The sequence below is a fragment of the Periophthalmus magnuspinnatus genome, chromosome 23 (assembly GCF_009829125.3).
Source record: "Periophthalmus magnuspinnatus isolate fPerMag1 chromosome 23, fPerMag1.2.pri, whole genome shotgun sequence".
Taxonomy (NCBI): Eukaryota; Metazoa; Chordata; class Actinopteri; order Gobiiformes; family Gobiidae; genus Periophthalmus; species Periophthalmus magnuspinnatus.
This window is the reverse complement of record NC_047148.1, coordinates 11,678,551-11,694,998: the sequence shown is the minus strand read 5'-3', so window position 1 is coordinate 11,694,998 and position 16,448 is coordinate 11,678,551. Positions and strand designations below refer to the sequence as shown.

Sequence of the window (16,448 nt, the reverse complement as noted above, 5' to 3'; positions counted from 1 at the left end):
TATTTGTAAGATTAAATGATTATACTTTTGACAGGTATAATCAAATCATGTTCAAATAAATTAATGGAAATATATTGAAATATTCTTGCCAGTGCTATCGCTCTGATTCTTTTCCCAGTAGTCAGTGGAGGAGTTCTGTTCCTCCCATCTCGTTCTGAAGAATGTCAACCATGATGGATAAAGCACACACAGGCATGCACACTCTCACATTCCAGGCCCACAATTGATCATAATGTGGGAAATGACCTTTAGAGCCACTGTTTTTACTCATTTACAGCTAATGAAGTGATCCTGAACAGTTTGTACTGTTTATGTGCTTTTTTAATGCCAAAGCACATTGTGTAACACTCAGTAAATTTGTGGTTATTGGGGTGGTCTATGATAATTCTCACTCACACCAAATAATTACAATAGAAAATTGTCTTTTGTGTAATATCCAACTCAAACTGAATGAGACAAGAAGGCTATAATAGAGAAGAACAAACACAGCTGCCTGAACCATGGGAGGACTACATTACACCACTGGTTAATGGTGATTGTATGTTCTGCTTTATAACCCCCTGTGCTACAGAAAAACAACTATCTGTGGATGTATGGAGGACACGTGTGCTCCTTGCTCCAAACAGCGCTGTCTTTGCTCTTCTTATATAAATAGAATTCAGAAATTCCGGCAATCACTTTTTTGGGGAAAAAGTCCAGGATCGATTTACAACTTTGTTATGCTCAATACATTAAAAATTAATTTATGTATGTATAAGTATTTTTTGTAAAAGATAGGGGGGAAAAAACTGTCTTCAGAATGAGTCATTTATTAACAACTTTTGACGTGATAGCAATAACTCAAAAATTCCAGCACTAGACCCTGTTCTTGACTTCATTAATAATACCACTACATACTTGCACAGTTAGGGTATTTTTCACTCTTTTCATTCTTTTTTCTTTGAGCCTGTTTCTGATTTACTGAGATTGGAAGCCAGGCTCCTTTGCAGTCTGCCAGCAAAGTTAGGCGAACTTCCCGGAGCTGGACTTAAACCCAGAGTCTGAAATGTTCCCTGCCAGCCTTTAAATGAGGAGCCCAAGAAGAAATGTGTCTGCATTGTGCTTAATCTTATAATTAGAAGCTATGGAAACACAACAATGCAGTAGTGACACCAGAGGAGCAGCAGAAGTCTAATAGTTCAGTTATAGACTGACTAAAAAGAGACAATAAATCCTAAATGGATAATAAATTCTAGTTCAGAAGCGATTACAAGGTTAAGCATGTGGGATGTTCCTGAATGATCCTGTTCACACATCATTTATCAAGTTTTTTCCTTGAGAATATTAAATGATTATTATTGGTGCAGCAGTTGGGAATGATGTGGGAAAACTTACTACTTGGTTGAATACCAAACAACAAATGATACCTGGTGAGCCAGGCAGTTTTTTCTGAATGCAGGAGGGTCTGGGACCAGGCACACAATCCATGTTTTTGACTTAATCACAGCCATTTATTTGTAGAGCACGTCTCTCAAATAGGGAAGATATTTCCTTTAAAAATATCCACTTAGATTCAGAACACACTATGTTCCTTTACCGCAGATTAACAGTGTTAAGAGTTTTGCCCGCTGATTCTGCAGAAATATATCTTCTGTTATTTTTTCTTTCCTTTTTGACTCAACTCAATGTTGATTTTGACATGAACGAACCATGCTTCTCTAATCTGTCAATCATGCCCAATGTACTGTAACTTTGGTAGATAAGACCCTGTCCCAGACCACACATCTTTGCAAAGTATAAAGTGGTTAGTCTTGGCTGAACAGCCTACAACAAATGTTTTTTGAAGTAGTATCCAGTGTAAGCCTTTAGTCCCATAAGATTTAGATCTCACTGCTATGTGAAAGAATGCTCCTTCTCAACACACACATACAAGTAAATAACTTAGGGGTAAAAGCTTTTCAAAATGAGCAGTAATTGTACAAACACTGACCACAGTACTTATGAAAAATGCAGTGGTAGAGTGTCTGTAGTGACAGTGGTCAGTTAAAATCTACTGCTGTAATAGGAAAAAGTGGGATTGTTGAATAGCATTTAACAATTCAAAACAAAATATTCTAACCTTGGAATGATAAAAATTAACTCCCTAAAAGGAAAAAAAAATCACGTGACTTGAAACCCATGAATAGTATGCTGTAGAAGTATTAATAGTACAATAGTAGTAGTAGTAGTACACTAGTACTGAGTATTATTGTGGAAAAGCCCATTTCACAGTAACAATACATCTGTTACCTTTGCTCAGATTTTGAACAATAAGATTATCTTTGCAGAGAGCACTGTCCCTTTCACCGAGCTTAGTGGAAAGAGCCAGAGCAGCCGTAAAACGGAGATGACTTCAGCAGGAGACTCTGGACTCCTGGGTGTCATTTATTTGGCCTGAGCTAGTCTCAATGGAAAACACATGAGTGAACCAAATCACACCAAGTCACCACAAGATCTATCTGATAACACATTCTCTGTGTACAAAAGTGAGAAAGAGCTTGTGATTTTATAGGTACTTAAATAATGAATAATGCAGTGAAGATATTAGCTGAAGAGAAGTATGATCTTGCTTCAAAACATCGGTTTTGCAATTGATTTGCAGATGTATACATTTTAGACTTGTACTGTCAGCATTATAATTTCTTTTTACTACTAGTAGAAGAAACCATAGTCATAATTGTTCACACATGGAAATCTTGTCCCTTGTATGGATAAATTGAATTTAGTCCTTCAGTAGTGTTCTGACATATGGATGATTAGTGTGGCTCTCCAGCTGCACTAAGGCCGACCAGAAGGCAATCCAGCGGGAGGTGAAAACGGCGGGGAAAATCATTGGAACGACTCTCCCAGAGATCAGTGCCACACCACCCGTTTCTGAGGAGAGTGCACAACTTCCTGTGTAACCGGCACCACCCTGTCCATCACCTTCTCCTTGTAGACCCTCAGGTGCAAGGTACAAGTCCATACAGGCCAGAACTACCAGACTGACCAACAGCCTGTGTCCTGAGACTGTGAGGCTTCTGAACAGTGCCCCCCTCCCCTCTCTGCCCGCCTCCCATAGATTATAACCCTTTGTATTGTACTTTATATCAAAACTAGTGTTTGATACTCTAAATGTTTCATAGTTTTCTATGATAATGACAATACAGTCTAATTGATTGTCAACATAAATATTGCAAAATAAATGAATGAACAGGGGTGGCACTAGAATAGCTAATAGATGCCAGGTTAAATTTTCATTTTTATAGCCTTGGGAGTGGGACCAGGGAGAATTAATTGTTTTGACAGTGCTTAAAGTGATCATATAAGAATGGATAACTGTAAGAGCGGTGTAGTAGCAGTAATAGTCGTATGTAGTAGTAGTAGTAAAAATTAAATGTCAGTTAATTGAAGGTATTATTTTTTATTTATAGTTGGAACAGCAACACATTAAAGAAAATATGCGTGTTGTCATTGTTAATGGAGGCATTTGTCATTTTACAAATATACACTTTAAAACTTTGCTTTGGACATTAACAAGTGTAAATACCATTTGGTTCATTTTATGACTGTGTAACTTTAGAGAAAAAGAGCTTCCAAATAACAAGATCAGCAGATGTTACGTTGCACTCACAGACACTCAGCATCAGGCAACATTTAATACACAAACCCAGTGGACATAAGCCCGATGTCTGCTGAGTTTGTGAAAGGATAGCCAATATATTTTTCAAATGTCAGTTTTGTTGAACACAAACCATGCATATTTACAATACAATAAAAGCAAGTTTCAATGGACTGCGCTTAAGAGTGTACATAAACTGGACAAGAAAAATATGTCCCTGAATCAACACTTATCCATCCAAGAAAATATGAATGGAAATCCTAGAGATAATAAATCATCAATAGTTTTAGCTAGTTTTTTTTTTGTTAGTTTAGTTTTTGGTCAATATTCTGAAACATTTTAGAGCTTGTTCTATCAAAGGATTTCAAAATGATCAGAAATTAGGATTGTTGGCATAGAGATTAAGAATTTCAAACAAAATATTATCATTTGAATGTCCTCAAAATATTGCGTATAACAGGGAGATGAAACCCAATTATATATAGTTTTTAATATATGTCTTCAAAGTGAGGAATCTGCTTTCATCTGTTTTCAAGTATTTGGCATAAATAAAACAGAATAGATTTTTATGCCAGGTACCTTCCTGACACAACATCATCCATCTGTTCTTATATTTGATTGAAATGATGCAGAGTAGCGCACGGGCAGATTAGAGACTGAAATATTCAATATGACAGACCCAGAAAAGACCAAGTGCTTATTTGTCAAATTAAATTAATGTCAGTTTAGGCATCGGCTTTTTTGGCACGGGAATTTCACCAAAACACGCACACAATCTGATCACATTCTCAGTTGGGAAACACAGATTCAAAAGTTATGAACTATTTTGTTCTATTGATATAATTTATGTATGTAAGTCATTTACAAGCAGCAGTATAAGTAGTATGAGAAAGCTGATCAAATAAATTGATCCTACTTGGTTATTGATCATATTCTGTCCCACCCACTTTTGCTTCTAAATCCTCCTAAACCTAACTGCACTTTTTTTTGCAGTGGCACTTCCGGTTAAGCAGGAATACCATTTATTTCAATGGAGAATTTGAGAAAAATGTTGCCAATAAAATCTAATATAAAGTACACTGATTTGTGTAAAATGTTCAGTGTTCATGTGCACCAACATGTCAACGATGCATCAGTTCTCTGAGAGCCTTAAAATGGCTCTGTAGTCCATGTAGAACTTATCTGCTGTCAAAGATTGGCAGCCCCATGCAAAATAGTTAAGGCTGCAGTACTTAATTCCTGTTTTCTCAATAGTGAACATTTATTTGTGGATGACAATGACACTGGAAATCACTTCATTACACACATTCTTAAAAACAAAGGACGTGTCTTGCCTAAGCACACAGTGGAATCTAACAACCTTTTGGGTTAATGGACCATTTATACCCTCACTATTTCAACTTTAGATCAGTACTATACAGTTTTACTTTATGAAACTCTTGGTCTTCAGTCCAGATAGAGCCATAGTGATGTGCGTCGCCTGTCCCACTTGGATTGTCCTGGTTTTCGTCCCTTGACCCACTGGTTTAGAGAATGTCCTACTTTTTCATTGAGGCGACATGATTTGAATAAAAAACATAGTAACGTATATATAAACTAAGACTTTTGGGGTGTGTTGTCTCTCAGTGTTACGATATCTTGGCACCTATTTCTATTCCAATCAAAGTATTACGATTGATAAAAATGGAAAATTATGCTGTTATTTCCTTCCCTCGGCACCATCAACAACATGACCCTCTTTTTGTAAATTTTGAGGTGGTCAGTGGTCACCCTATGTCCACCGCACTTACGCCTTCTTTAAGATCAGTAACTTAATGGGTGCAGAATAAAAGTTCAACATTCTTATTCCAAATGTAGGCCAGATGATCGCCCCGGTGCCAACCCCAATGAAACCGCCCGCTCCTCTGCTGCTGCTGCGTACCTTTCCTCAGACAAAACACTTCCTCTGTTTACATTTGATCCTTTTTCCAGTCAGACCGACGTGAAGACACACAGGCACACGGTTAGTTGCCTCCTCCGAAAACTTCTCTGGTTCCCTTCACATCCATCATCTCTTGGGCCAACGTGTCCTTTTAGTTTTCTAAAGTTTATTTCTTCAAAGTATGTGGTAGGTGAGAGCAGCATTATTACAGGAATAGTGTCTGAATGAGAGGAAATGAATGAACAATAACACTTGAGGAAAAAGCTGTTATTTTTAGGCCACTTGCCTTAATACAAATGCTTATTTTTACGCCATTTTTGTCGGTCTTAACTGTGTTTATGTTCCAAGGGTTAGTAGAAGGAATTGTTTTTCTATGGAGTGCTGACTTTTCTCACCTCCTTTCTGACACAACCTCAGTATACAATGTGTGTAATGCCTCCATAAGTCATAGGTCCATAACAAAAGAAGGTTGAATTCTGTCAACAAACGTATTCACTCAAAAGTATCACGCTCAAAATGATGTAATCTAATTCACTTGGAGTTTTACACGTAGATTATACAGATGAAACAGTCTCTTTAATTAGCTGAATTATGTCTGTATCAATGTACAAAACAAAAACAGAACACAAACTCTAAATATGGATAGGTTTTTGGCACATATCTGTTCTAACTTTGTACGTTTTTTAGTTGTAATATTTAAATGCTGGATAGTAACTGCATTTCAAAAAGGTCTTGAAAGCCTTGAAAACCATGCATCCAAATTAGTTTTGGCATTTAGACTTTTTCTCCCTTCCAGAGCTTATGGGGTTAACGATACTGTATGTGCATATTTTAGCTACAGAGGGATGTACTCTTTAGTAACACAAGGGAATGCTCACAGAGGGGAAAGTGGGCCAGGGGCGTTTGGATATTCATAATGGGGAAGGCACATGTTAAGGTCAGCCATGATGGATGTCGGAGCAAATGTTGAGCGTAGCAAAGAGCAGTGTGAAGCAAAACAAGAGAAAACTAGAAGATTTTGGTGGAGTCAATTAGCTGTTGGCCACATGTGTGCCTCAGCCGCTCTCTGTGGTCAGGAGCACAGTGTCCTGCATCAAACGGCTAAGTTGTGGTCAGACAATTCTTTAACGTTCCCATGAAGTTTTCCAAAAAACGACCATTCCCTCCAGATTTCCAGCTCTTTTGAGTAAGATGATATTCCAGAATTTCCAAAGATCACCTTTGACAAACAGACTGGTAGTATGGCAGCTGTTCTTGGAAGCCACAAGGATTGAATAGTTTAATTTGGTTATTTAACATTTTAAAGACTGCAGTTGAATGGATCGTTGAGTTGGTTTTGGACTTGCTCGTATTTGGGTAGACTGTCCCTATTGTTTCCTCATAGCTCTCATATTCACAGTCAAATCAGTCACGTATTTATTTTACTATAGGTTTAATACATAACCATTTCAAAGTCATGGCGGTTGTCAAGATCCAAAGTATTCAATATTTTAAACCACAAGATTTATTCAGAACTGAACATTACTGCATTTCAATGTATTTCTTCAAACCTATTAACAAAAACCCAATCATAATACATTTTTCTTCCACTTTAATTATGTTGGAAAATCATAGGTAAATTTGATCCCATCCCATTTTCCTGCAATCTGATCATTTCTGTGTACACACTACACTCTATCATAATGGACGTTACAACATATTTAAAAGATAAAAGACATAAATAACTTCCTCTGCGGTTAAAATCAGCACTATTAAAAGAAGCAATGTTGATTGTGTATGTTGTAATCATCAAAAGTCCCATGGAATAGACAAAATCCAAAGGAGGATTTGTATAATTTGCATCACTGCTTCATTTGAAAACAAACAGATTTTTTTTCAGCAGAATATCTTTTTTTTTGCTCTCTCTTGTGTTTGGACTTGTCTGTGCTGACAGGGCAAAGCTGTACTATACCAACACCTTGTACCATACGGCCTTGAACACATTACAGTTGTGTAATCTGCTCTGGGATCACAGGGAGATCTGCTCTAATTGTGATGTTGACATCAGTGTTAGTAATTCACTTTATGGGTGTGAGATTAGAGACCAAACTGGAAGTGGAGTAAACATGTGCCTCATAGGTGATTTGTTATCATTGTGTGGTTTGAAACTTTCCATAAGTACATTTTAAAGGTGCATTATGCAACTTTTCTGAAGGCGACATTGCCATGTGCTCCTCAGTGTTTTATAGCTCAAAAATAACCGAAATAATCATTCTTAGTGTAAGTGGGCCTGCCTCTAGACACTAGCTGCTTGTCACAACGGAGACAGATCAATTAAATGCCATTCATGTCAAGGTCAGAAAATGTACATAGTGCACCTTTAAGTTCATTGACTACTTTTACCATATTTATTCTTTTCCATCATTTGATTATTAACCTCAAGTCCAGTTACTTCTTCAGCTTCTGTTTTTTAAATAGACTGTGTTAAAAGGTGCAAGGGGAATCATGTCTTAGGTCATGTCTACTATTTGCAAAATGGAAAATAATGTTCATGAAAAATTTCTTTATTCCCCAATATTTTCTTCTTCTTAGACATTCCGTTTTTGTCATGTGTTGTTTTTAAACCTGGTTTTCCTCTACCTCTGTCTTTGTTGATATGTGTCTCTATGGCAATAACCCAGACAGGAAGTCAGGAAAACAGGGGAAGTGCTGCTTTATAGCGTCTGTCCCTGGGCAAAAAAACCCCCAAAAAAACAGTTGTTAGTTTTCTGAGTGAAGAGAGATTTAAGAGCCGTAAGTAGTCACATGTTACTTGATACAAGATACAAAACCATCATTCCCAGTCGGTGAACCCAATAAAAATCTGGCACAGTTTTACAGGCCGCTATGAAAATGTGTCTGTGGTTGTGACTTGCTTTGTTTGACATCGGGTGGACACCTGAGGCCTGGAGGTGTTCTGATTTTCCACAGTCTGCCGGTGTAAAGTGAGGAATGTTCAGGAAGTGAGTGAGGAAGAATGACCTTTGACCCCACACAGGTTTTCCATCAGAGAGCTTTCAAACAGGTAGATCTGTTCCAGGAAGACCCCAAGGACACATGGGAGTCTGGCAATGGATCAATATCCTTAACACTTACGGGAATATTCTTTTGTGCAATAATGACTGTTAAAAGCAGACATTGTGAAACAAGCTCTTCCCTTTCACTCAAGACAGTGTGTTGAAATCGGGCAACTATTCTTGTGGTCCAGACTTCAGAAATGGAAAAAAACAAACGAAAAACTTTTTATAGACTCTAGTAAATGGAACAGGCTCTAGTCACTCCTAATGTGACCAAGGTAAATGAATAAGGGATTAGTATTGTGTAACGTAAAGTCTAAAGTACTTTTTTACCTTATTTAAATAACTTATGCTACAATATAACATTCATATATTTTTCTGAATAAGAGATTATTTATTGGCCAAGGTCTTTTTCAGTGTTTTATTTTCTACCCCTTTTTTGGTTACATTAACAATCCTTTCAAGCCTGCAGAGCTTAACAAAATGGTTGCAAAATTACTGCTGCCACAGACAAAGAATAAAATATGTAATTATTAAAAAGGATTGGCAGTCAACAATTGGGATAAATAAAATATATATACTGTTTTTCTCTACTTAACTGTAAACCAAAATGCTCTATAATAGTTTACTTTGTAGAGGTGTTTGGTAGAGGTTTGTATAGGACAACAGAAACCCCTTTAAACACTTTTTTTTCAGAGGAGAAATCCCTGTGTTCTGATACAGAGGCCCTCTAGTGGTCACTGAGTGTAACAAACTCCAGATTTGCAGAGGTTGAGCATCAGCTCCACAGACACATTGCATGAGCCTTCTGGACCTTATTGCCTTCACCCAACTTGTTCAACTCCTCACACACTCCTGCTGAACATTGTGTCAAAGTTATAAAGTTGTGTGTGCGTGTTGTCAGTGGACGGTATAGTGCCTGTGTGTGGAGGGGTCCCTCTGGCTCCCATGGTTTCTATCCCTATCCCCTCCTCCCAGACTCTTATTGCCCTCCCCTCCGCTGCTAACCACAGCTCCACACTGCTCCTCACAGCTACCTAAACCGCCCCCTGTCTTTCTGTCATGCAACTACGTCCTACTGAAGGCTATTTTTTAACCCTTCATCAGGACTGCTTAAAGTAACTACCGAGATTCTTTATACATGAGTTGATTATGACTGCGGGATATAGGCGAGGCTTAGGAAACGAATGAAGTAAAGTTATGCAAACAATATAGGGAGTATATGTGCCTGTAATATATAGGTAGCCTTCTTAAAAGCTGGAGGCCATTGGGTTCACTAAAATAGGAGTACAAAAAGCAGCTTAATAGTTCCACGACTTGCTCTGTCTGTCTGCTGTCTGGCTGCTGCTCATCTGGCCAGCTCATGTTGGGTGTGGTTTAATATCCGCTGCTTTGTATTTTTCTCTTTTCTTCTTTTCTGGCATCAACACATGTCCACTCAGAGGAGAGGACATGTGGTCAACACTGGACAGTACATGTGACTATTCCTTGAATTGAGATCCACACATATGAGGTGGTATTTTGATAACATGTTGAACACTTTATTTTCTCAAAATTATAACCTCAAAAACAAAACAAAAGAGTAATATTTACCTTGCCCTTTGCATTCACGTGTTGGTTGCACCAGACACTTAACGGCTGTCCCAAATGAAGGCTTGCAGGATGAAGGGAGGGTAGACTAAACACAATGGTACTAAATGGATGAGTGTGGCTACAGGTGCCGCTGACACAGACTGTACTGTTCTTATTTCTAATCTTGCAAAGCTCTTCTGGGATAAGCCTAAACATTGAAGTGCATCCAACACAGGATTCAGTGTCTGCCAAATTACTTATATGATGGAGTCTATGCCAGAAGAGCATTTCACATGGTTGTTAGTGACTCCCACATACTGCACTGCTGTTTAAATCAGTGTCCCCTGTGACTCCATGAATGACACAAAGTAATGACATAGACAAATAGAGATGGGTGTGTAATCAGGTCCCATTTGTGCATAGTCTAGGGTGAGGGTCCTGCAGGACTGTAGGGAGGTGCTGGTGTGCTCCCTGCCTGCTCCTCTGCACATTTGAACACATGCTGAGCCAAAAGGAGCTAGGATCCATCCTTGTTCCTCCCTCCTTCTCTCTTACCCCCTCCCCCACCACTCTCTCCAGACTCAGGGTGCAGTGCCACGTTGCCTTGCGCTCAGCTTATTAAAAAACGAGAAGGAAAAAAGCACCTCCACGTTGGCTAATTCTCCCATTTCCCTCTGGTTGCCACATGCCCAAAGACAACTATGCTTATTCATGCAAATGGACGTTTTTCATATTTGTGGTTTTCAGATGATACAAGAGATGGAGATAGTTTACACAGATTCACTTCTGTAAAACTTCTTTATGACTTATTACTGTCATATTTCTGGAGCTACTGCTTTTTATTTTGGTGAGAGGCCAAGAGGTACAATTAACCACAAAGTCAACAAGACATTTTAATAGCCATGATCCTGTATTTACCAACTGGAAATAAGCCAACCCAGAACTACTACAGTCTAGCTACCTTGGTAAAACTGTACGTAAGTGCTTTTGCAATACATTACTGCCATCTCGTGGTGATGTGTAGACTTACATGCTGTGCACAGTCTGACAGTAATGAATTTTCACTAATACAGGACTGCTTTTGGATATATGCACGAGTTTTAAATGCTTAATTATGTAAAAAATAGTGTGAAAGTAGTGTTTCTTATGTGGGCATGACTATACTTGTACTATATGTTATGACACCTCTTCACAGCCAAAGTTTACATTCTTAGTCACATGACCCTGTTGCCTTTTCCACTGGCAATGCAAACACTGACATCAATATCCCTCTTTAGCTAAAACAGCAAAGATTCTGGTAAATGCTGTGACTACCATGGTGTCACGTAGGAAATCTTTAGGGGATTAAGTTATGTTTAAGGAAAAAAGCAACATGACTAATTTGTTGAAAAAATAACCTACCACAGACTAAAGGTAATGTCAAGTGAATATATGAACTATAGTAAAATGTGAAGGTTAGAAAACAGATTTAATTAAGTATTTAGTGAAGTATTAAAAAGTAGTATTTAAAAAGTAGTGCACATTATAAACAACTCTAGGAGCATTAACATTTGAGAAAAGACTAATAAACTAATACAAGAATGCCATGAATTTCAGAACACGTTTGTGAAGGTCTACAAGAAATCATAGTAGTAGAAATAGTATGTAGAAGTGGTTTGTACCTTAAATACAATAAATACATTTGACTTGATAATTTTGTCATTTGTCAGTAAAAGTTCACAACCTGAAACCCCCTTAAACACCTGAAGGCCTGTGTATCTATATTGGACAGATCTATAGCATTGTTCTGCAGCTGCACTCGGACAAGCCCGCTCAGACTCAAGGTGGTGTTGCCCCAGCAGAAAGAGTCCCGAGGCACCGTCTGGATCGTGTTGTGTGTGAGAGACACTGAGTGAAGACTTTTAGGCAGCTGTCTCGGGACCTGTCTCAGTCTATTGTGTCCCAAATCCAACTGATGCAACACGGGCAATGTCCTGAATGCCCCCACTGCTACTTTGAAGATTTTGTTTTTTGTCAAACCCAGATGTTCCAGGTTTTTTAGTGCACCAAAAGCCCTTTTCTTTATGGATCTTATAAAATTACTTTCGAGATTTAAAGTCTTGAGTGATAAAGGAAGATGCTGTGGGATTTGTTTAAGCCTGTTCCCTTCTAAATTTAAGCTTTCCAAATGGGTTGCATTAACAAGTGAGTCCTTATGTAGACCCTTATTTGTCAGTCTATTTTTGCTCAAGTCTAACACCACCAGTTCTGATTTGCCATCAAAAGCCCCATTGCGGAACTCCTCTATACGATTTCCTTTGAGATACAACTCTTTGATAGACAATGGCAACCCTAAAGGAACGGAAGTTAGCTGGTTGTGATCCAAGTTTAGTGCTCGGAGCTTGCACAAAGGTGACAAAACTGCTATTGGTAAAGACTGTGTACCGTTTCCTAGGCTGTTGTTGCTCATGCTGAGTATTAACAGTCCTGGGCAATGCGTCCAAGCTGTTTCAGACATGCCCTCTACTTGGTTGTTGTCCAAACGCAGTTCTTCTAATGACGTCGGAAGATCATTGGGCACACTTTGTAGCTGGTTGGTGTCTAGATAGAGGCGTTTAAGAACAGGAACCCCTTCAAAAGCCCCTTCTATAGCGCCATCTGTCAGGCGGTTGTTGGTAAGTGCCAGGAACTCCATGGTGTTGTACTCGCTGAACAGGTCCAGTTGGATGCGGTCGATGTGGTTGTTCATGAGCAGGACATAGCGGGAGTTATAAGGAATGCCATAAGGAACTCTGTCCACGCCTTTATCGGAGCACTGGACCACTCTGGAATGAAGGGAAAGATGACATTTTTTTAGTCAAATTATGTTAACTACTACTTTTACGATTAAAAAACTAAAACTATAACTATAGAATGTCTTCTTTTATCATCACAATTATGAATAGTTTTATTGTTATGACTATTTATTCTACTTCAACACGTACAAATACCACTACTCCATTTATTACTATCACCCACAACTTTTTTATGCATTAAACAAAACTATGTCATTTTTTGGTAGACTTGTAATATTAATACTTAAATTAGTTAAATAACATTATCTGTATAGTGAAGTACATCAGTGAGTTTTTGTTTACCTCCCATAGCAGGCACACTCAGGAGGGCAGTAGTTGTCCATGAAGTATGGGAGATGCTGCGGCTGCTTTTGTGCGTTACTAGTGTTCTTGCCCATTTTCTTTATTGCTTTCTTGTTGTTGGATTTTGATTGAGCTGCTTTTGAAGATATAGTTTTGTCTTTAGTTTGAGGTTTACTTGCATTTCCTGCTGATTTTACCGTTGCGGCCTCTGACACTTCTGTTACATTTGATGGTTGTGTTTTTGTTGAACTTAACATAGCTGCTTGTGCATTGTAGGAAAACGTTCTATCAGCAGGTCCTATTGATGTCCCTATTTGTTTTCTACTGTCTTCATTGTTAGCTGTATGAATTCTGACATCCACCAAGCTGTGTCCTTTGTTTACATCCAGTGTGGAGCTACGGGTGGGGGTCAGTAACACCTCAGCGACGAGATCTTCCAGCAAGGACCCAGACTTCACGTCACCGATCGCTACGGGAACCACAGTGGGATTTGGTGAAATGTCAGGACTGGACAGGTGGGCGGAGCTTAAAGGTACAAGTGTAGGTAAAATAGGAATTATAGTTTGGGCATTATTGTTAGAAGCATTTGGCGAACTTTTGGTTTTCTTCTTTCTCTCTCTCTTCTTGTCAAGATGGAGTCCTGCCACCAGCATTCTCTCCTCTTCCTCCCACATTAATCTTTGAGTATCATCATAGTCTTCATTACTACTATAACTATTAGCAGTTTTACCTGATATCATAGTTTGAGCTTCAGGGGTTAATCCTTCTTCACTTGCTTTGTTACTATGCAGTTTAACGTCTGGAATCAGGCCAGCTTTAAAGTTTTGTCTGACTTCAAACTTTTCCTCCTCATTTTCAGCCAACAGAGCATGTTCCAGTTCAGTTAAGATCATTTTCACTTGACCTGAACAAAATATAAAACAGTGCATCAATTACTATCACTACTACTTAAGGCAAGTAACTGTCACTCAATATGGGCCTGCTATAGTGCAAACATATACAGTAGCCAATAGATCCATTCATATATACTGTCTAAAATATACTGTCTAGAACATCCCGTTTCAAAATTGCTAACCACTCTTCCACTGTAAATCCCTTTTTATTATACAGTAACACACTGTACTCACCAGCCTGCAAAACATGCCAGGGCTGTGCATTAACAGCAGAGAGCACCAGCATCAGTGTCAACACCTCCATTTTGTTCTAAAATGTAAAATAGTAGAATTATGTTAAAAATAGGCCACAACTGCTATAACAGGGTTATTGGTGCTCAGTTATTAGCCCCTTACCTGGGAGTAGATGTCCTGGTCCGGCTGTCCCACACCTGTCTCTACTGGAGCTCTGGACAGACTGAATGACTGGAGACAGGTTCAGCTGTAAGCTATAATGATGTATTCCCAGATAGAAACTTACACATAGTCCCTAATGAGAGCTCCTCTAAGGCCTTTATGCCAGAGGAAAAATCTCACACTAACCCACCACATCAGAAGAATCTACAGGATCAATAGCGAGAAAGTGGAGCAGGGGTCAGAGGTCATGGCTGTTTGCTGTGCTCAGGGTCACATTAGCGTCCCACTGATTATATTAGTGTGACAAGTGACTACAGCACACGGTCCTTTGACTGCTATTATGATGTCATGGGATGTCAGGAAGTCTGGAGCCTCCTCATGCAAATGAAGAGAATGGGAGGAAGCAAATCTCGTTTGCTTAAAGTTATCTTCTTGTTAGACTTGGAAAAGCTATGCTAGGGTTGTTTTAGTTCTTGGGGACATAATTGGGTTTAAAGCGTATAGTATTTCAGAAAGTACACACTCTCTTTTTACAGCAACTTTATTTTTGTGTGTTTCTCCTGTGCAGCATATTAAGAAATTAACAAAGAACTTAAAATACACAAAGGCGCTGCGTCAATAAATATAATTTGTTTTGTCCTGTTATTTACACACATTTGTATAATTAACTTTATTTGCAATTTAATATTATAGAAGAATCTGACTCATTGTGGTATTAAAGCAATAATACAACAACCATCAAGTCACACACTTTAAACTTATTAGAGCTGCTTTTGCGAGAAATACATACATTGACATTAAAGTGGTATGACTGTGTGGGCTGATCCACTGAATCCAATGACAATTAGCAAATTGCAAAAACTGCAATTACTAATATAACACAATTTCATTTGCAAACTACAAAATTAAAACTGGTCAAACCCTCTTGTCAAAAGCCTGATTTTCATCAGATCCCAGAAGCTCAGTGAGGCAGGGCCTGGTTAGTACTTGGATTGGAGACTGTTGTGGCCTTAGACAAGACACTTCACCCACGTTACCTAGGATCAAAGTGGTGTGTGCATAGGGCCGAATGCAGCATTGAGGTCCATGTGGTCCAGACCTCTGTATTTTTTCTAGATCAGCTTTTACTAACAAAGAGCCCAGCAATTTTTTAGAATGTTTGTTTGCAAGTGGATTATTTTAATATGTACATGCATGGGAGCAGGAGGACCCACAGCAGAAAGGTCAATACACACAAGACTGCCCCATACATTAACACTGTAAGAACAGTTAGGAACCCATAAAAATGTTCTAGACCACACAAAGCTTTTAGTCACTTTTATTTATTTATGTTTATATCAATCCACCTTTTATTCACAGGGTCATGAGCTTTTAATAAACAGCTGTGGAAACAATATGTCTGTATTCAATAGTGCAAGTTTATCTGATACTTTTTGTCAATACTTTGCACAAAAATGTATAAAAACATGTCTTTGAAAAGGTTTTAGGCCCTAGTGTTCTGAGTGGCACTGGTCTGTCAGCCTGAGGACACAGGTTCACAGGCAGTCACTGCGACGGAGCTGGAGAGCAGGGGCGGAGCACACTAAGATTTGAAGCATGATAGAAAAGGTCAATAATGTCAAAAGCGCTGGTGTTCAATAAATAGTAACGGACAATAAAATGTGTGTAATTGATTATATGGCGTCCTTAAATTTATTAGGCTATTACAGTAAGGGCTGATTTCTTATTTTTATTTATTTTATTTTATTTATTTATTTATTTATTTATTTATTTATTTTTAATAAAAAACACCTCCAAATTCAATGAAATGATATCATTTTCTTTTAAATTTTCCTGGGGGTAGACTCCCACACCTCCCTTTTTTTCAAAACTAGACCTACACATATCCTCTATTCA

The 16,448-nt window shown here is 38.4% G+C and overlaps 1 protein-coding gene across 1 annotated transcript; it reads right to left on the bottom strand.

The window, feature by feature from the left end:
- Positions 1–11,852: 11,852 nt before the first annotated feature.
- Positions 11,853–13,347, bottom strand: LOC117392173 (asporin). The gene is made up of 2 exons (XM_033990190.2): positions 13,264–13,347; positions 11,853–12,951 (listed from the first exon to the last, which is right to left on the bottom strand). The coding sequence occupies exons 1-2, from the start codon at positions 13,302–13,304 to the stop codon at positions 11,853–11,855; spliced, it is 1,140 nt and encodes a 379-aa protein (XP_033846081.2). The 5' UTR covers positions 13,305–13,347.
- Positions 13,348–16,448: the final 3,101 nt, after the last annotated feature.